We start from the raw sequence: 22,050 nt of genomic DNA on the forward strand, positions 1-22,050 counted from the left end.
GATCACACAGTCAAGACTCAATAAACACTAAAAGTCTATAAACCTTTTAGGCATTAAGTATTCCAAGCTGTCCAGTCAGCAGGACTGGTAAGAGAACAGTCATTTTGCACTGTGATAGTATTTAGAATGGGGAATTAGGCAGTTAAAACTTCCCCTTTTCTGTGCAACAGAGTAGTGTTGAAAGACTACTGAACTGTTTGTTAACACAGGCAAAAGTGGACAACTAGTCTTAGGATCAGGAAAAAACTAGTTAAAAGGAATCCTACATTCCTTTGCAGCTGGCAGTGTAGAGTGGAAGAAATTATTTTAAAAGTGTTTCACTTGTTAAGAATGGTATAAAACAAATTACTGTCTTGACTAAGCGGTGCTGAAAAGGAAGAAAACATCTTATTTAAATGTGGTGACCAATGGCTGGTCTTTTTTACTTTTTTGTAGTCTTTATTCTTTCTCTTGCTTATTTGCAGGGGGATTGAACTAGATGACCTTTCAATGGTTTCTGTGATTCTTTCATTAGCTGGTGTATTTTGATAAAAATAATTAATACATTTCTTTTCAGTATTCATTATAAATCTGCAAAAAAGTTCTGTTGGTGTTTTTTGGGAAAAGGATCTGTACGTAGAGTTGCAGACACAGACATAGCTGAAAAAGTCTTCCAGCTCTGCTTTCTTTGGAAAGCTGCATTTCACCATTTGTACTTTCTAAAACAGCATTACGTAAACGTGGTGTTAACATTAATTTAATATTAGAGAATGTAGCAGAGTTTAGTAGTACTGATCTTCCATGTTTCTGCTTTAGAAAGCTATTAATAATTGGTATTTCAAGTATGTATGGGTTTGCACGTGGGGGAAAAAAGGATGAGCACATTGAAGATGATAGATCCTGAGCTGCCTTGGCAGGAGAAACAGAAATCCTCCAAGCTGTTTCAAAGGAAATGCTGGTTAAAAGCAGTGGGAGTGTTATCCCAAAAATTACGGAGCTCTGGAGGAGAGCTCCGTTGTATTCACTCTGCCATCCAGTGGTGTCAGAGGAAACTGAACAGGAGTCACACAATTACCTGTCCTGAGATTCTAGCTGAACCCAAGCGAATGCATTCAAAGTTCACTGCATGGGTTGAGGTGTTGGGAAGAAAACACAGATTTTTCTAAGGAATTTATAAAGGGTGGTCATGTTGTTTTTCCGGAGTTTCCTTTCCAATTTCCCAGTTACTGTTAGAAGTTGCAGGGGATAACAGTTATGGTAGCGCACATGATTGCAGTGAAAGAGAATCTTTTACTGTCCATCAGTGTTGAAGAGAGATTGAATTCATTTCAAGGAATATTTTGGGGAGGAATAACTTATTTTGGGGCTCTAAATGCTTCACAGGTCTTGTGAGTGAGAGCTTGATCAAATACTTCTCTTTAAATAGGCTTGTTTAGGTACTATATTTTTGTATTTTCCCTCTGATATATTTTTATTGACTGGGAGGCATAGTAAACAGATAATATGGTTATGCTGTTGAGTTTGATTTTTTTCTAACAATCTATTTCTAATTTTGTTTCCTCCAGCTTTTTAGATGTTTTAATTAAAGTCAGGAACAGACACAATGACGTGGTTCCAACCATGGCCCAAGGGGTGATTGAATACAAGGAAAAATATGGCTTTGATCCATTTGTTAGCAGTAACATCCAGTATTTTCTAGATAGATTCTACACCAACCGCATCTCTTTCCGTATGCTTATTAACCAACACAGTAAGTAATTGCGTTTCTCTTCCTTGAAAACTCAATTATTGCTTGTAAATCTGAACATGAGGCTTTCTTTGTATTTTTTCCCTTCTCATGCCTATTCTGTGCTAATTATGGCAAAAAATATACTGACAACTGGTTAATTTGATACTTTGCAATGATCAGAAATGAATCCAAAACACCAGTGTGCTTTCTTTTAGAATTGTCAGTCTTTGTTTAGTGTGGCTGTCGCTTTTTAGACTTGTTGGCTGAGATGGCTTGTGAAGTGATACTTGAAGTATTTTTAGGTAGTAGTAGAGTAGCTGTATCTCCTTGCTCACAAAACTTTCAACATAGTTTGTAGAGCTCATTTTTATTTCATAATGAAATGCAAAAATGCTGTAAATTTTGAATAGGTTAGGTACAGTACATATTGTTTTTTCCAGCAAGTTATCTAGACTTTCTTGTCTTATAAAGAAGTTAAGTATTTCTAACTAAAGTTTTAAATTAGATCTCTCATCTTCCCTTACTTCCTATTTATGGATAAATGCTGGAATTAGTTATCCTTTCTCATTAGGTTCTGTTTCATTTGTTGTTACTAATAAACTCACTTTTTTATATTCGTATTGCAGAGTGAAGGGAGTTACTTGCACAGCTCCTATTAACCAGTATGTGCAACCATGCAGAAAGTGATCTGTGTAAAGTTAAGGACAGTCTTCTGGTCTATTTTAGTGTGTCTTGTGCCTTTTAGCTCTAGAGCTTCATTCTCTGCTCATTATTCTGCTTTTCTGAGCTCTTAGAAATTGTTGTACGCTACAGATAATGTGGATGCTGGAATATGAGGTGTTTTACTACAACTTGTGTGTCTTTCCAGTAACCTTTCATGTGACTGACAATTGCCTTCCTGCGTGTGTACAGATAACTTTAATGTGGCAAAGCATACAAAACGAGATGGATGTACAGCTTTTTCTTTACTTGCACCTGGGCAGAGAGGTGACAGACATAAAACCAACTTCAAAGGCTTTCATCAAAGAGTTCTAGCAATACAGAACAAACATTGTCCTAATAGAATTCTTGGGCTGGGTCCTAGCATAATTTGCACTTATTCTAAAATATTAAACTTGATTCATTGAACTGAACTAGCTTTTCCTATGGATCCTCCTCTTTAACTGTTTGGAGCTGAAAACTGCTTGTAGATGCTTAAAGTTTACTTAACCTTGTATAGTGTCAGTGTGTTAGCAGTGTTAGTGGTCTGTCTGTGATGGCAAATATTAATCTTGAAGCACTGAAGAAAAAAATAATTGGAAAGCAGAATGCAAACCCAGGTTTTTATGTAGTTTGCATTTCTCTTCCTACATTCCTGGCAGACTGTTTCCTACAGCGCTGTTCTGCAGGACACAGTGCCCAGTGTGTGAGCTTGCTGTGCCCAGGGTAGGAAAAGCTTTCCGATCTAGACTTTTGCTCGCCTCATGCTGCACCTGCTTCATGTCAGAGCTCACTAACTCGCTAAAATGGCAGAAAATCACTCCTGAAATAAAGTACAAAACCTTTCTACTTCTTTGAGAATCTTCTTTAAACTCTTGGTGAAGGGTCTGGTGAGTACCAGACCCTTGTACAAAGAGGGAGTGGGGATCATACTGCTGAGATCCAGGGAGAAAGTCGAGTGAGTGAGTGAGACCTCTGTGCCAGCTGTGAAATTGCAGCTTAGGTGAGTGTAAAAAGATTTGATGATGCCTTACAGTTCCTTTTTACTGTAAAGTTTTCATTGTTGTGAATGCTTCTGTTCTGACATAACAGTATGAATGAAGAGTTTTACATTTTAATTTTATCTAATTTTTTATAATCTAAATTTATAAATTTAGTTTTCACCTTAACCTGACATGATAAATTCTGTTTTAACTGTAAAAACTGAAAGTAAAAAAAAACAAGGAGGAAAGATGAGCAATTAGACAAGTTGTCTTCTTAAACGAGGATTCTGGCAATTTGCTGGAGTATCTTTTTACAAAATGATGCAGTATCCAGTAAATCTCAGATACCATCAGATTCAAACTTTCTGGCCTACCTCAAGGGTAACAAATAATTTACTACCATTTCTTTTTTATTTTAGCACTTCTGTTTGGTGGAGATATTAATCCCGCTCATCCCAAACATATTGGAAGTATTGATCCTAATTGTGATGTGGCAGAGGTGGTTAAAGGTAAGATGAAGTTAATATTTTTGTAACTGAAATCCCCCAACTTAAAATATTCAGAATTATTTTATTGAGATACAAGAAACTGAAAGTGATTTAAATCAATTAATTTTCTTGTTTTATTAAATGAAAAATCTGTTCAATTAAGCCCTGGCCTTATTGAGACTTTCTAATGTCTTCATTATTGAGAAGAGAGAAAATTTTGGTCTGTTAACAGAACTAAGAGAACAATTTGATTTTTAATAGATTTAGTCTGTACTTTTAAATGTCAGATGAAGTGTCTAAAGTTTTTGTTAAACTTTAGATATTTTCTTCCTGAAATACTTAGAAACAGCTTCTCATGTCCTGCTTTTGTATCATATGCTGCTGGTATTACACAAAACTGAGAGTCAGTGAAATTTCCATTTTGTTTAGTTTTGTTTAGCTAGGCCTTTCAGTACAATGTCCTCAGGTGTACGGATATCCCAGTGAAACTCCACTTTTCTCTGTCAATTGAGCATACCTCAGCTTGTTCTGTCACCTCCAGAGGGCATGGATGTGATGTACCTGACTGATCTGGCACAGTCACACCAAAGTCCTGTTTGCTCTGTGTTGTGAAAGTTCACATGCTTTCAGAATGTTAACAAGGAGGCATGAGCCAATGCTGGCTGCTTCAAGAACTTCTCCATCAAAGGTTCACAGTCTGAATGTATCTATTTGCAAATGCAGGTCTTGCTGCAGGAGAGAATTCCAGGCTCTGTCCTTCGCTGCTGTTTGTGCAGCTGCAAAGGATGGGCTGAATGTGCTTCTCCCCTTCACTTTCTCTCAGCCTTTGGTGAAGTCAGAGGGCAGCCTGTCTTATCTCAGTCTGACCTGTGTGATAGCTCACTTTGTAATGCTTTTTACAGCTCTTACAGATCTTTTTTCTAGCTCTTCTTGGCTCCCAAGGTGGCCTTTTTCAGCAGCTCTTTTTTCTTTTGATTGACCTTACTCCACTTTGATCTCAGCATTTCATATGTTACAGCTATATTGTTTATTTAACTTTGCCTTTAATGGCAGTATTTGAATCAATTGTGATCATCAGATTCACAGTTGCTGCCTTGGACAGGGGAATGCATAGTGTCAGAAGGGGCTAAGTCCAGTTTTCAAGCAAGTAGCTAAAATAGATCATACACAACACTGACCCAACAAGGGCATAGCAAACAGTGTCCAGTGTTGCCTTTCAAAGAAATGAAATATCCTTAAAGACAGGGTCTGTATAGTCCTGTTAAGGAGTCAAGGTGATTGAGGCCTTTTCCTTGTAGAATTTGTGGAGGGGTTAATTTATGTTCTGTATGCTGTGCTAGCTCCCCAATTTTCTGGTTCACAGGCAGCATTCTGAGCAGTTTATCAGTTAAAAATGTTGATTTTGGTACTGTGTGTGGCAGCTGTGTAAGCCCTGTATGCCCTTCAAACAATGAAGAAATTATTTAAACAAATCCTTCTTGCTTCAAGCAGCTACGCCGAGTGTTGTGTCTGTGCTGCCTGAGGTGGCTGTATCTGTCTTGCTAACTGTCCTGCAGTAAGACTTTTGAGCTGATAGTGAATTCAGATTTTTTCCTGGAGCCAGAATTTTAGATTTACCAGTAGATCTCTCACTGTTATTGCTACTTAATCTACATCCACACCATGAAACATACTTTAAACTTCACAGTCTCTTCCACAGTCTTATGATTCTGCCAAAGAGTTGGCTTTTAAAGGAAGGTGAAATGTTAGGCTGCACTCAGACTGTTTGACCCAGATTTGCTAAGAAACCAGTAAGAATTCTTTCAAATACAGAATTACAGAATGGGTCAGGTTGGAAGGGAGCACAGCAAATCGTTGGTCCATCCTCCCTCCCTGCTCAGGCAGGGCCTTCCCAGAGCACATGGCACAGGATTGTGTCCAGATGGTTCTTGAACATCTCCAGTGAAGGAGACTCCACATTCTCTCTGGGCAGTCTGTGCCAGTGCTCAGCCACTGCACAGGGAAGAAATTCTTCATGTTCAGGTGGAACTTCCTGTGCATCAATTTCTGCCTCTGATCCTGTTGCTCAGCATCACAGAAAAGAGCCTCCAAAAGGCTCCATCCTCTTGGCACCTCCTCAGATATTCTTAGGCATTGATGAGGGCCCTGCTCAGTTTTCTCAGGGCGGAACAGGCTCACCTCCCTCAGTCTCTCTTCGTAAGAGAGATGCTCCAGTCCCTTCATCATATTTCAGTGCTCTGCTGGACCCACTCCAGGATCTCCATGTCTCTCTTGTCCTGAGGAGCCCAGAACTGGACCCAACACTCCAGACACCCCTCAGTGGGGCTGAGTGGAGGGGCAGGATCACCTCCCTGCCCTGCTGGCCGTGCTCTCCCTGATGCACCCCAGGATCCCATGGCCCCTCCTGGCCCCCAGGACGCTGCTGGCTCATGGACAGCTCATTGTCCCCCAGGATCCCCGGCCCTTCTCTGCAGAGCTGCTTTCCAGCAGGTTGGCCCCAGCCTGTGCTGGTGCCTGGGGCTGTCCTTGCCCAGGGCAGGACCCTGCCTTTGCCTTTGCTGAATTCCAGACCATTCCTCTGCCCCTCTCTGCAGCCTGCCAAGGCCCCTCTGAAGGGCTGCAGAGCTCTGGGGGTTTCAGCCACTGCTCCCAGCTCTGCCATCAGTGAACTCACTGAGGAGCCTCTGCCCCTTCCTCCAGGTCACTGAAAGTTAAACAAAACTGGGCCCAGTATTGAATCTTGGGGGGCACCTCTAGTGACAAAGGGTAACTTAAACTTTCTACCTGTGTTTCAACAATACACAATTTGGACTATGGGGAAGTATTTTCAGGGGGAATAATTTTCAATTCAGTGGGAAGGAATGAAGGATCTTATTCAGCTTTTCCCCCAAAACACCTTGAAAATTAAGTATTGTAAACAGTTTTATGTTTGGAAAACCTGAATTTATGGCTAGAATGTCATCCTTTTTTATTGGAGATGGAAAAGTACAAGTATTAAATTGTGATCAGGAAATAATAAGCAAGTAGATTTTAGAGACAGTCTAAGATTACATCCTTCTGGTTTTCAGGTCCCAAACAAAGAAGAAAAATAGCTTCTCTCCACACAGCTTTAGATAGTTTCCCTTTCCTGACAATTGGGCAAGAGTGTACAGAGTAAAAGTGATTGAATATCAGCTACATGATTGTAAACTAGTGCTAAATCAGTGTTTGTTCTGTTATTTTGTAGATGCTTATGAAACAGCTAAGATGTTATGTGAACAGTACTATACAGTGGCACCTGATCTGGAAGTTGAAGAATTCAATGGTAATTATAAAATCAGTTTAACTGATGTATGTAAGAAAATACATTTCTGTTATCTGTGATTTCTGATTTTGTTAATTAATTGTAAATTATAATTTGAATTATGCAGTTACTTTTGTTCTAATGTGTCCATTTGGGCACCTGAATTATAATTTATCATCACGATGTTTACTTCTTTATGCTAAAGACAAAGTTCTAGCTGCTAAATTCACTATCACTTTAAAGAAAATAATCCAAGACTCCTCATAACTGAGAAGGAAACAAGCCTGTCTTCTTAATCTTCTAACAGAACTGAAACTTGTTTCATTCCGAAGTGTGCTTATAAACCCATGAATTCCATTGGCACTCCCAACAGAGTGGTGAGCCCTTTTGTGTAAGATGGCAAAATTGGAATTTTTATTAGGTACTCTGTTTTAAGTCCTATCATAAACTTCTCATGTCAAAATCTGTTTCAAGTTGATTGCAGAGATGGAAATTGGATAACACAAAACTGATGAGACAGGGCTTGTCAGCATATTGACTGCTTTTTGTTCATTATTTTATTGACAAAAGGGAGCTTACTTTTTTTTAGTTTAAAAAAAATTTCCTGAGTGATCCTCTCACAGATTTTGGAGAGCAACCAAACATAAAACTAAGATGGTTCTAAACTTCAGCAGAAGAATTACAGAGGTCTCAGAAATAGGTAACACTCAATGGGAGAGTGTGATACATGGAATTGTGTTGCTGAAAGTCATACTGAGTAGTGTAGAAATATTTCTCTACCCAAGGTGATATTGTCAGCAGTGATGCATTGCCACCCATCTCCACCAAATTCAAAGGAATTGAGTGATTCTAGAGATAAAAGTACTGAGTGTTGCAGCAGAGGAATCGATCAATGCAAAATTCATCTGAAGGTATAAGTAAAAAGATCCAACAGAAGGGAAAGCAAGTCACTGGAGCTAAAAAAAAGTGAATAAAGAATTACCTATTTCCTTTAAATCACCTTATCACTAAAAGGAAAGCAACTTTGCAAATGACCTCACAAGAGCAACAATAACTCATTTCTATCTCTGTGCCTCAAACAAGTGTGAGTCAGTTTTCCTTGGTTTTGGTGAAGTGTAAGGGAATGGGAGTATGAACTGACAAAATTAACAAAATAAAATATCACATTGCCTTGCAGAGCATTGCTTTGGTCTTCTCCTTTTCCTAGGAGTTTTCACTACCATATCTCTGAAAATAATGACTGGGATTATTACCAATCCTCAGTGCCAAAAAGAATGAAGTTGACTCCAGTGATATTCTTTGTGCATATTTATACCTTCCTGGAATTTTTGAAGCAGTTTGAGTCTTCCCTTTGGTCTGAACTACTGCTCAGTCTGACTCTGTTACTGCATAATTTAATGCCAGTAGATATTTCAGTGCTGGGGGATGACTTCATTTTCAGCACCAGAACTGTCCTGGAATGTATTGAATGCAGCTGTATTATTTCCTGTCCAATCAATCAGTGAGCACTTTGGCATTCAGAGCTGTGCCAGCTGTACCCCTCTGCTGAAACACTCAGAGTGGGACAGCAGTGGACAAACAATTCAGTGATGGTTTGGCATTTGGAAGCTGTGATACTGTTCGAAGTACACTTGAAAATTTTTATGAGTACAGTAATTTCACGATTATAAGCCGCACCATTTTGACTAAAATTTTGGTCTGAACCCGAAGTGCAGCTTATAATCAGGTGCGGCTTATGTATGGACAAAGAACAAAAAGTTGCTGTTTTAGTTTGGAGGACAGGTGTCTGCTGAGAATGGCAGGAGGTTCTCTTTGAAATGGAGAATGTAAATCCCCTTCCTCCAAATTATTCTAATTTTGAAATCAAGGGGCTTTCAGGCTAAAATATAGGAATTAGGAATAACAGTTCTTTACTAGGGAAATTAAAATAGAAATACAGTACTACAAAGAAACAAACTCCAAACCCTGACAAAGTCAGAGTACAACCTGACACCCTGTCAGGCAGGGTGTTGGTAGCAGTCCCATTAAATGGTGGCTGCATCCTCCTGCAGTGACAGATGTGATTCAGTTGGAGCAGTGCTCCTGCAGAAGGTGCAGTTTCCCTCCGGAGGTCCAGTGGTGATGTGGAGAAATCTGATTTTCCTCTGGAGTCCAGTGGAGAAAGGGGCTCCCTTAGTGTCCCAAAACCTCTGTTTTTATCTTGGTAAGAAATGTTGGGCTCTTCCCCCTGGCTGGAGCAACTTCCAATGGGATGCAGTAATTTTATCAGTCACACAGTGGGACTGAATGGGCCATTAGCGGAAAATTACTCGCTGGAAGAAGGATGGGTTGTGAAAAGATAAAGAACAATGCCCTGCCTGGTTTCAATGGATGGGCTATTAGCAGAATATCTGCCGTTGAGATAAGGATCACTGCCTCCACCCTCAACAGATGGTGATCGAACAGATACCTTTTATCACACTCTGTATTGTAACGTGCGGCTTATAATCAGGTGCAGCTTATGTATGGACAAAGAACAAAAAGTTGCTGGCACCTGGAGATGCAGCTTATACTCAGTGTGGCTTATAATCGTGAAATTACTGTGCTTATATTTTATGTGTCTTAATGAAGGGAAAATATGTAGTTGTTTTTTTAGAATATTTAAACAGTGGGTTTTTCTTTAGTATAAGAAGCTTTTTGTGCAGCAAATATTATGCTTAAATAGTATGTGAGTATGTGAAAGTTTCCTACTTAAGTAGGAAAGTTTTCTTGGTTAACATACACTGTTTTATGAAACCAGCAACTGCTTAGTAAAGCTTTGTATCTAAACAAAGTATTCTGACTGGATGGATTTGAAGATCATAATCATAATGTGTTCTTTCAGGTGATAGCAGTGACTAAAATTTATGTTTTTACTCCATGGAACTGATTTTGCACTGGGAAGATGAGAACATGCTTACATACTTGTCTGTGCCTACATGTTCATGTTATTCTGGTATAGGGCAATGCTACAAAATGCTGTTTTGAAGAAAAATAATTTGACGTTTTTATTTCTTTTTTTTTTTAGCTAAAGCTCCAAACAAGCCCATTCAAGTAGTCTATGTACCTTCTCATTTGTTTCATATGTTATTTGAATTATTCAAGGTAGGTTGCACCTGTTAGTATTTGGGAGAGTTTTGTGACCCTATTACTGTTGAAATTGAGATTCCTTTCAGTTACAGTTCTTAAATGTTTTTTTTTTTTTCCGGTTTTCCTTTCTTAAGCTTATTTTAAGTTTCAAACACTCTTCGCTTGTTTAAAATCCGCACTTAAACCCCTCTCTTATGACCCTGTGTACTTAAAAAGTGCCTGATTTCCCAATTTTCCTGTTGTGCTTTTGTAGCTTTTTTGATTGACTTAGAACACTCATGAAAATCTCGTTTTGCAGTTATGGAATATTCATAATCTTGCCGGTTTTATGAGCTTGCTTCTATATTGCATTTTTGAGGACTGGTTGGCATCAGTGTCTTTATTGTGAAAACGGGCCCTGTATCTTTGAATAATGTAGATGACATGCTTTGTTTTGGTTTTGTGTTTTCTGAATAACTGGCACAAGAGGGAAAGTGGAACATTTGAGAGTTGTTATGTGGTTTGAAAAGAGAGAGGAGGTCTCTTAAGTGGTGCAGCTGAACACCAGAAATTGAGGGGAAAGCTTGTATTTGACCAGAGAGAAACTTTTTCAAAGTACTGTTTTTTGGGGTTTGATTTCTGACATTTGTCAACTACATTAATTTAAGTCTTCTCCCATTTTGCCATTTGTAACATGAGTTTTTGGGCAGAACAGATGAGAATTTGTACGGTACATGCGAGTATATTTTTGGTACAAGTCATGAAACAGACTGAAGCCAGTAAATTGTAGCTGTAAAGAACTGGGAGGGACTGGCAGTGGGAACTCTGTTAACATGAAGTCAGATTGACAGATAGTAACTTTAAAAATTATTTGACCCAGACTGAGAAAATGAAAACTAGCTTTCTGTGGTGGACATCACTGTTGGTGTGGTGCATGATGGAGGTGAAGAATGTTCTCATCCCAAAGATACTTTACTTGATTTCACACAGGGAAACAAAAAAAAAGTCTTGTTTTCTTTTCTCTGACTATATCAACTAAATAAAAGTTATGTATAACAATTTGTAATATAAAAATTTACTGGGGAATTAATTGTCTTGATGGCATTTGAATTTGTATTAAATACAACCTTTTCTGTCTTCTACAGAACTGTAGGACAGAGTAGATGCTACAAAATAAATTCAAGTTCTAACTTGTCACAAAAAGCTTATATGTTGAAGTTAGAATCAAAGAGACTGTATTTTCTTTTATCTTCAGAATTCAATGAGAGCTACAGTGGAATTGCATGAAGGTAAGAAAGAAGCCTGCCCATCGATCAAAACCTTAGTCACTTTGGGGAAAGAAGATCTATCTATTAAGGTAAATCTCTAAAAACAATACACAGCTTGCAAACCTGCTAGAATTAGCGTAGTGTGACTTTCAATTTGAAAAAGTAAATTAATTATTGTATCACCTGCTTCATATTCATTAGAACAGCATATTTTCAGTTGGGAAGGACCTACAAGAAACATCTTGTCCAGCTGCCTGACCACTTCAGGGCTGACCAGTAGTCAAAGCACGTTTGTGAGGGGAACTGTCCAAATGCATCTTGGTGACTGACAGACTTGGGCCACTGACCATCTCTCCAAGAAACCTGTTCTCCTTTTTCACCACCATTCCCATACAGAACTGCTTCCTGATATCCACTCTAAACCTCCCCGATGTTGCAACTTTGAACTGTTCCCACATGTCCCATCACTGGAGATGAGATCAGCACCTCCCTCCCCAGTTCCCCTCCTCAGAAAACTGTAGACCATGGGAAGGTCACTCCCAACCTTCTTTCTCCAAACCAGACAGCCTAACTGCTCCTTTAGTATTTCTAAAGTAATTTAGATAATGCTTCTTGATATTTTGTGGGGCTTTTTTCATGATGTTTAAAACTCTTCAATTTTCATTCCTTAGATAAGTGACCAAGGTGGAGGTGTACCTCTAAGAAAAATAGACAGATTGTTTAACTACATGTACTCAACAGCACCCAGGCCCAGTCTGGAGCCCTCGAGGGCTGTGCCTTTGGTAAGCAACTTCAATATGTATTTAAATGTCCCTGTGCACCACTCTGATTTTACATTTCTCTTCGCTGCAATCTGCTGGATCAGGTTTTCTATTGAGGAAATGGTTTATCATTAGCAAGTCTATCCAGGTAGAACAAGAGAAAATGAATTCTGTTATAATCACTTAGTCTGCAGAATGGAAGATTACATTCTTGGTAACAAGCATAAAAAACCTGCATAACACAGTATTTTCACAGGTTAATGGGCAGGATCTTTACTGCTATATTACTGAGCAGGTGAACGACCTAATGAGCTCTGCTTTGGTGTGTACATTACTGTTAATCTAAGTTCCCTATCATAAACGAATTTAAAAGTTGGGCCACACTGCTCAGCACTTGAGAAGCACCTTCTGGCAATGCACAAGCTTATACTGAAGCTTGAAGATAATTTTTCTGTAAGTTATCGACTGTAAAAATACATTAAAAATTATTCCTGAACCTGCATGTGGTATGAACATATTTGGTGCATTCCTATTTAATTGGAAATATCTTATGTGATACTCCTTTCTGAGATGATCAAGGCTGTATTTCAAATAAAAAAATAGTTCCCCATAGTTTCTTTTAGGGATATTATTTCAGTGTTGAATGTGTAGATTGTTTTAGCAAGCATGATTTTAAAAAAAATATTTAAATATTATTTCTAAATTGTTTTATTAAATTGCATATTCGCTCATTGTGATAAAAATTGTATAACTACTGTTCCACTTGACTGGTTTTCAGTAAGTGGATTAATACAGATACTGTATTTTGCCTCTTCTCATCTCTGTTTCTTCTGATGCAATCCTTTATCTCTAAGCCTGTTGAGAATTTGATTCTCTAAAAAATTTCCTTTCCCTGCTTAGGAGTATTCTCATCTAGCATGTTCCTAAGTGGTTGGTTTTTTTCTCCCCTACTGATACTTCTGTGTTTCAAGTGCCGTCAGATGGATAATAGAATGTGGGGCAGGGCATGGAATCACAGGATTGTTAAGAATGGAAATGACCTCCTAAGATCAAGTCCAACCTTTGGCCAAACACCTCATATTAATTAAACCACAGCACTAAGTGCCATGTCCAGTTGTTTCCTGAATGCTTCCAGAGATGGTGGCTGACTCCAGTATTTCCCTGGAAACTGGCAGCCAGTTTCAATTCTTGACAAACCTTTCAGTGAAGAGAATCTTCCTGAAGTCCAAACGAAACCTCCCTGGCTCAGCTTGTGACTGTTTCTTCTTCACATGACTGTTTTATATTTAACAGTAAACTGAGGGTAAAATCAGTTCAGAGTGACTCAGAGGTAATAAATTTCCTCTTAGCTCATGAGCAGAAAGTCTTTATGGTGCTGCCTTGGTCCACAGTGGGTACCATTGTGGCATGGCAGTGCTTTGCCCTGGGTTATCCCTTTGCTCTGTGGGAGGTGTGAAACCCAGTCCTGTGTCTGCACCAACTTGCTACTGATCCTTCACAGCTTCTACCTCTACAGCACAACGCAGTCTTAGGTTCAAACTTCTGCTTTTTCATAGAAAATCTTCTTGGATGTGATGAGTAAGAGAGAACAGGCCGTAATTCACGCATCAGCTTTTTTCTTTGTCACAAATGACAGAATCTCTCTTGATGCATAATCTGCCTTTGTTCTGTCTCACTTTTGATCAGCAATTTATTGTATCAGGCTACAAGGATTTCCTGAAACTTGCTCTCAGGATAAACTTATACCTTGATTACCAGTTGTATTCACTATTAAACTGTCTCTTCCTTTGTAGCTCTGATTGTAAAATGTGTTCATCTTAGGACTGACACTGTACTTTTTTCTTTTTCCAGTGCATCTTTAGCAATGCATTGCTGTGTTTACTTCCTCATCTTCAGAACTGCTTACTTTGATTCTGTGGCATTTATCCTTGGTATTCTTCCTCTGTATCCAATTTTTAGGCTTTATTTTCCTTTCTCAGTCTATGTTACTGTAGTCAAACCTACAAAGGATCCCCCTCTCTTGTGAGTCTGGCACCTTTTGCCTTGCGAGTCTGACCAATGCCTGCACAAGACTGAATGTTGAGAAAAGCTGTTCAGCTCTTTTTTTTAAAAGTGTGTGCAGAAGGAAAAAAAGTCACAAACTGTGAGTCTGTGCCATATCTTGCCACTAACAGGAACAAGGACTTAGCAGTGAAGTTTGACAAGTTATGTATTATAGCCCACATCCAGTCGTAAAAACAATTATACAATGCTTTGTATGTTGGTCTGGAAATAAAAATCCTTCAGCAGAAAGGTTCCACATCAATCCTCTTTGTTGTCCATACAGAAAGAATTTCTTTATTTAATGCTGAAGACCAAACCAACTAAAGAATTACAGTGCTGCAGAAGGTTGGTAGTGTGTTAGCTTGACTTAGGTAATATTCTAAGATAAGCTGGGATGCAGTGTAAATAGACATATTTTTCTGTTCTGACATTTCTTCCCCTTGTTATATGATTCCCTGTCTAGTTTATGAAACATTCATGGAATTGGGCAGTGGAAGAGAGTTATCCTTCTCTTGATTGGGGAAAATTTTTGCTCCCTGTCATTGCAAATGTTGTTTAAATCCTGCTGAGAAAGTTGTTACCATGGCAGCATTCAGATTCTAGCAGGTCTTAGATTCATCTGCACTGCACATAGAGTACACATTAAAACACATGCTCATGTTTAATGATAGTAGGGTTTTTTAGGGAATTCAATGGTTCTTTCTCTGACAACATTTGTTTATAACAGGAAAAACGTGGCTTAGTGTTAATTTAAATCTGTTATGCTAATAATACAGAAATGTAATAACTTTCTATTTCTTTAATGCATACCATAACATTTAATGATAAATTTCCTCTAAGGAGCTTTTTCTTTTTCAAGACAGATGTGCCATCATGGACTATTCTGTCTTTTAGGTCAAGCACAGATCTACGTAGTAAACACCTCTTGTTAATTGTCTTTTGCAAAATAGACTTTTGCAAGGATTTAACAAGATGCTCCTCTGGAGTCTCTTGTCTCTGTCTTTCTTGTAAGTTATCTGGTTTGGAAAGCACCCTAAAGGCAGTGCACAGAGAGGCTGACAGGAAATGTTTGAAAGAGGATTGTATGAAATAATGATGTGGGCTAGCAGAGCATAAAGGATCAGGAGATGAACAGAAGCTGGGTTTTAAGGAGGTTCTGGAGTGAGGAAAGTATAGTGTTTTCAGTATTGTTTGGTACTGCCCTTTACTTGAGCTGGGCCTTGGGATATGGACTGTCCATAAGTTGCCTTTTGGTCACTGTGCTTTATAATTTCTGTGATTTATTTATTGTACAGAAAAGGAAAATTTCTCTAGAAAAGGAAGTCAGTTTTTGACTTTTTTTTTAGTTCTTTCTAAGACAGTCAAATCAATTTTTCAGAGCTTAAGAAAGAAATCTCTGAAGTTTCAAGGCCAGGTGCTTGAAAGTGGTTCATATGTGTCTCGTGAGAGATGAAATTTCTCTTTGAGAAATTTAAAACATGATGTTGGGAAAAGTGCAGCTAAGCAACTGTTTTAACTCTGTTAATGTACACGAATAACTGTGACAAGCAGTGTGAAAAAGGCATATTTTGGCATTTCTGTTTCTCATTTTGTTCAGAACCGAGTGAGCAACTGTAAACCAATTTAATTGGTTTAATTTAATTCTAAACTAAATTTAGAATTCTGTAAAAACAGGGCAAAAAAAGCCAGAAGATATTGTAGTAGATGACAGCAAGAGAATTTGTGATGGACACTGTAGTACAAGTTCATTAAGGTTCACCTCTCCCTCAAGGGATTTCTTGTAAGTGATACCCCACATATTGACTGTACATAATGCTTGCAAATCCTTCTTAGCACTCTCATTTTTGTATCATTTTAGGCCTTTGTTTACAAAATTCAGGGTGTGTTTATCACTTTTCTGACAGATTGCTTTTGTAGAAATATTATTGTGGAACAAATTTATTGGTTTTCTGAAAGCTTCAAATGTCTAATTTTTCTTGTAGTCCACCCATACTACCTTGCCTTGTATATACTGGGGGTTTTCTCCAAATGCTTGAGTATTTGGAATGGTTCCTTTATTATACTGGATAGTTCTGAAAACTTCAGGTGGGATTTGGGTGCATAACCAACCACTGTGGCTCTCAGCACACAGCCAGTCATCTGAAAGAGTCATGTGTTAAGCAGAATCTTATTCCCTGACTCCCCAGGGAGAGAGACTTGGAGGGTTTGCTTACAGCTTTTCTGACAAGAGAGGGTTGGAAGAGGTGCCAAGGGATTGATCTTGTTGCAGGCATGGTTATGAATATTAGTTTTGTCAAGTTAAAATCTGAACTTTGTACCCATGAAGTCCATTTTGCTTTGAAAATTGTGTGGACTGTACTGTGTCTCAGTCCTCAGGAGATCATTCAGTGCTCTGGAATCCTGGTCTTGTTAAACAGAGAGGATAATTTGTCTTGTATCAGTCTGTGTGTTCCTCTGCAGGACTCTGCTGATCTCTGTGGCATCAACAGTCACTTAATAGTGTGACCTAGATGAAGTAGACAAGAGTTGTCTCTGCTTTCTTGTGTAGTCTCCTGAGTATGGAGACATTTGAGATAATAATCACAGGCTTGGGGGAGAAAAACATGCTGTCAAAACTCTGATTTTACCAAGGAAAGAATGCAATACTGCAGCAGTGGTGATGACAGCAAGGAAGGTGTGTAGAGCATTGGTTTGCTTTGCTGGTTGCAGGCAGCAGGTATGGTCTGCTGCATCTGTCTGCCTCTGAGAAAATGCCAATGGATAAGGGAGTTCTAGCAGAGGACTCAGCCCTTTTTGTACTAAAACAATGCACAGGAAAAAAGGAGCTTGCTCAAAAGGCTGAATGTGGACTTAGAGTATAAGCTGAGAAATAAGGGAAAGCTTCTAAAAGAATTTGATGCAAATCTAATATTTCGGTGTCCTCTCTTTTCTAAGTTAAAAAGTGCAACACACCTCTGCATTAAACTCTGTTGTTCCTTTTGTGCTCTTGTTTTTGCAGGCTGGGTTTGGCTATGGATTGCCAATTTCTCGTCTGTATGCAAGGTACTTTCAAGGTGACCTTAAACTCTACTCAATGGAAGGCGTGGGTTCAGATGCTGTTATTTATTTGAAGGTATGAATTTCACCCTTTAAAAAACTAGTAATGCAGTGCAGGTTGTTTGTAGCAGGATCTTTTCATTCTTCAACTTGTTTTCGAATTTCTTTTTGCTATCTTTGACACTTTTACCTAAATCAGTTACATAAAATCTTAAACTCCAAGGTTACATATATAGTAATCTGGCATTAACTCTAGTTCATTTCCTTTGATTTTTTTCAGTCCCTGTGTTGGATTGTTGCATAAGTGGTGAATCTTCCAAGAACTGTGATAAGAGATAATTTTGGTTAATGCTTTTTGATTCTAAGTTTTGGCCACAATAGAAATGAGAAGACTGTTGGCCAACTCCTGACTAGTAAATATGTTCTATTCTATGCAATTCTTGATGCAACAGACTGCATTGATCCTGTTGTCTTTTTTTGGGAGAGCCCAGGCTACTCGGGCTAAAGGTTGACACTGCTTGAATTCCATCAGGGAGTTTAAAAGAACAGAGTGTATAGCTCATGCAGGTTGTTGGCTTTGCACAGTCACTGTGCCTTGCTGTATATAGCGACTTGTAGATTCCTCTGCTTCTGATGGGTTTCATCCTCTGCATGTGTGTGTGGAGGAAAATGGTCTGGCCTTTCTCAGAGGAAAAAGGTGGCCCAGGGCACAGAACTGGGTCAGCCCCCACAGGTCAGTGTGCAGGCAGAGCCCAAGTGCATTGGGGAGGGGAAATGTTGGAGTAGCTGTCTGCTCTATGTCAGTGACAAATCTCACTTAGATGTTTCTGTCCAAAAATCTTTTTCTTGCTATCCATGTAAACACCACTCATTGGAATGAAAGGAAATATCTTTCAATGCTGTTATTTTGTTTGAACTTTGGCTGGGACTTTGAGTATAACTAGGGCTACTAGTCACAGCTCAAGTGTTTTCAAAGCAGTGCTGTGAGGTGTGACACTGGGCTATCTGCGGCACTTGTTGGGTGCAGAAGTTGTAACTGTAGAACTCCCCAGAGTATCACCTTGCTCCTGTATCTTCAGTGATACCTAACCACTGCTTTTGTTTTTCCCTAGGCCCTTTCAAGTGAATCATTTGAAAGACTTCCTGTTTTTAATAAGTCAGCATGGCGGCACTACAAGACCACACCTGAAGCAGATGACTGGAGCAATCCTAGCAGTGAACCAAGGGATGCTTCTAAATATAAAGCTAATCGATAATTTGCCACCTTTTGTCTCTGTTGGAGATGACCTCTGCATTCAGTATAAAGTCTCTGCTTTGTTCCAAAATCCTTCAAACCACAGTAGCTAATTACTTCCAAACAAAGACCTAATCAGGGCATTGAAAAATACTAAGAACAAAGTGATGATTGGGACTTAAAGGAAGGCACTGAGCACGTTTGGTATGTGAATCCTGTGTACTTCACCAGAATACGCTTGGTTGCTTCAGTCATGCATAGACAAAAGGGATGGCACTGTGAGATTGCACTTAGGAACACAATGTTGTAACAAAAAGATGCTATTTGAAGTGGCCAATTCTTATTCCAACCTAAGGATTGATAAGATGTGCAGAATCCCTTAAAGTGGTGAATAGTATCTTGCACAGCAATATGGTGTAAGAGAAAAATTCTGACGTAGTTAAACGTGGCTTCATGCAGCATTTTGTATTGCACAGTGTCACCCCTAAGAGAAAATCCCTTTGAGCTCTTCAGATCTTATCTCTAGTGAGTTTATAAATGCATAGTTCTAAAAAGGGTTGTGCAGCTTTAAACTGATGCTTTCTCCAAATTCCCAAGCCCATTTGTCACGTGCATACGAAAGTTGTGTTGTTACAAGACGGTAGGAATTCCACTTCTTGGTATGCACCTTAATGATTTTCTTGACACAGAAATGCATTTCTGTGCATTTTTCCTTGTTTTGAGGAAAGCTCCTAAGTAGTTAGATCATCTCTCCTTACAGGAAATTCTGTCAGTACAGGGGCAGGGGGTAATTCAGTTTCCTATTTGCCTGTCATTTTAGGGGAATTGGGGAGGGGAGAGAAATGCTGAGAGACCAGACAGCCAGTCATACAAATGAATTTGCCTTAAGAGTGTTGGTTGCTTGAAACCTGATTAGTTTAAAACCTGTAAATAGTTTGCAAAGTTATTTATACATTCAATGTCTGACTACAGTCTGGTTATCTGAATTTGTAGTGTATATAAAGATGTTGTACACCAGCTTTTGGAACGTGTCATTGGTCTAAGTACATGAAACTGGAAACACAGTAGAAATGGGAGGGACAAAATGTGACCAGTACCTGGTTTAAGTTAAAAAATATCAAAGGTGGAAAAATCCAGGTGTTTTCCCCTTAAATTTATGATAAGGGTCATTGCTGACTATGAGAAAACTGTTCTTCACAAAGTTTTTGCCAAATGCTCTTTCTGATACTACAGCCTTTCAGAAAAACCTGTGAAATTTAGAAGTCCTAGTGATACGTTAGCTGTGGCAATAAAGTAGATGAGTTGTAAGCAGCTCTAATGCACCCTCAATTTCTTAGGTGTTTTGATATTTTTTGGAAAGATAATAGAGATTTTAGCATGGAAAAATGAAGCTTGTTTACTAAAATTGTGGGGGAGCTGTCCCTTTTGTCCTCCCAGTATTTATTTTTATAAAGAACTGATTTATTAGGGAAATGCTGAGAAATTCCTAGGTATTTTAAAAAAAGAAAAATAATCTTAGTTTGACTTAGCAATAGTACTTTGCACTTCATAGTACATTTCACTGAAGATTATAAAGTGCTTTGAGCAATAAACTCCATAGAGCCCCATTTCTGAGGAGTCGGAAGTTCTTGCCTTGCCTGTTGCAGTGAGTTCCTGAACTTGGGTGAGCAGTGAAGAGCTCACAGGGCTCGAGGTCCCATGGGTGTTCCCACACACAGGGACTGGGATCCAGCCTGTGGGAGCACTGGGTCCTTGTCTCCACGGGCTGCTGCCCCTCCCTGCAGATCAGGTGGCAGCAGGGCAGCTGCTGAAGGCTCTCCCAGCTGGCCAGCTGGGCAGTGCTGCCCTCAGAGCCCCCTCTGCAGCAGGCAGGAAGAGGAGGGGGCTGAGGTTCCTCCTGTTCCCAACTGGACTCGTTTGGCCCTGGCCAGAGGATCATGGCAGGGCACAGTGAGGGTGTGACACGTGTGGCCTCCAGAGCAGCAGCTTCCCAGCACTGCAGGCACTGCTGCAGGGAAGGCAGGTTGCTGTTCAAGCAATACAGCTGTGCTGCTGGGGTGAAACCAGGGAATGGTTTGACTGAAACACTGGTTGCAAGTCATACCTATTAAAATTTAGTCATTTATCTTCTGCCTCCATCTGTAACTTCATACTGTTTTAAAAACAAGTTGTGTATGTTTTATAGTAATTGCAGAGGAGAGTTTGCTTAAAGATAGAAATTTGTGATGAAACTAATATTTCCTCAGTTGTATGTGATCAGTTTTTAATAGAACATTACCCAAAACATTCCAGGGAATAAGTTGGTCTGAATAAGAAACTTGAGTTTCAGCTTTTGTTGGAAATTGTATTTTGGCGTAAGTAAACCCTGACCTGGCACTTGTTTTTGACTGTCTCCTTGTACATGGTGAGGAGAGGGAACAGAAAGCAAAGGGAGGATGCTGACATATTAGACTTGTTTTCATTAAGTGAATGTAGGGCATGGGAGCCATGGAAACTGTGAACAAAAACTGAAGATACTGTGGAGGATGTTATGTTGTATTAGAGATGTCAGTCCTTGATCCACAAAAACAACTGGCTGACTTTCAGGACTGGAGTGACAGTCCTGACACCCATTGAAGGTGACACCTGAGCTTATACAAACACCTCACAGCACCAGGGTGGAGCACAAGGAATTCATTTTCTTTCCATTCCCCAAAGTCTTTATTGGGGGCATTACAATGAATATGAGAGAAGAAACTTTTCTTCTTTCTGACCTTGTTCAGGCAGCCTGTGCTTTAGTGGCAATCCCAGGTGTGCCATCCACTGTTCTCCACTCATTGTCCTTATGCCATGTTTCTACATAGGGGTGTTAGTCTGAAAACTGTTTTAGGGAGCAGCAGCAGTAGACCTTTAATTAGGAGAGGGTTTTTCAATGGCTGTGCCTGAAAAATGAACATGGGTGGATTTTTAATGTGGTTGGTTTAACTACAGATAATGGGTTTTTTTCAGTTACTTCTGCCTTTGATTGGAATTTCATAACTATGTTTTAGTATCTTGGGGATGTTAATTCCGAACTTTCTGATGACACAAAAGTATATTATCCTTTTTATGAATTTCAGAGTTATGGCCTACTGATGTCATTGCAACCTGCTTGTCTTGACTTACAGGACACACAAATACAAAACAGTGTTCTCAGTGAAAATGTTCCTTACCTGTTGTGTTTAGTGATTCACAAACTCAACAAGAGATGTTTGCCCCTTGATTCTTCCTGAGAATTTACAAACAATTTCTGTATGTCATAGTGTAACAAACAGTTTACTTTCTGTCTATTGTGCATTCTTCTGGTGTATGTGTCTTGAATGTAATTTTATTAATCCCCTGCCTAATTTAATATTAATAGATATAGAAGTCTCTCCAAATCATGTACATATTTGTGCCCCCTTCTTTTTCTGGGCTTTGTTTTGAGGCAACAAGGGGTCTT

General features: G+C 39.2%; 1 protein-coding gene across 1 annotated transcript in view; it reads left to right on the forward strand.

Moving 5' to 3' along the window:
* The window catches only part of PDK3 (pyruvate dehydrogenase kinase 3), a 51,861-nt gene extending 32,254 nt beyond the window's left edge, over positions 1-19,607 (forward strand). The window contains exons 4-11 of the mRNA XM_033052766.2: positions 1,545-1,729; positions 3,810-3,899; positions 7,105-7,182; positions 10,208-10,284; positions 11,504-11,605; positions 12,188-12,298; positions 17,319-17,432; positions 18,469-19,607. Of these exons, the coding sequence (XP_032908657.1) occupies positions 1,545-1,729; positions 3,810-3,899; positions 7,105-7,182; positions 10,208-10,284; positions 11,504-11,605; positions 12,188-12,298; positions 17,319-17,432; positions 18,469-18,612 (901 nt within the window). The 3' untranslated portion in view covers positions 18,613-19,607. The remainder of the gene's footprint in view (positions 1-1,544; positions 1,730-3,809; positions 3,900-7,104; positions 7,183-10,207; positions 10,285-11,503; positions 11,606-12,187; positions 12,299-17,318; positions 17,433-18,468) is intronic.
* The last annotated feature ends 2,443 nt before the right edge of the window (positions 19,608-22,050 follow it).

The sequence above is a fragment of the Catharus ustulatus genome, chromosome 2 (assembly GCF_009819885.2).
Source record: "Catharus ustulatus isolate bCatUst1 chromosome 2, bCatUst1.pri.v2, whole genome shotgun sequence".
NCBI classification, from domain to species: Eukaryota; Metazoa; Chordata; class Aves; order Passeriformes; family Turdidae; genus Catharus; species Catharus ustulatus.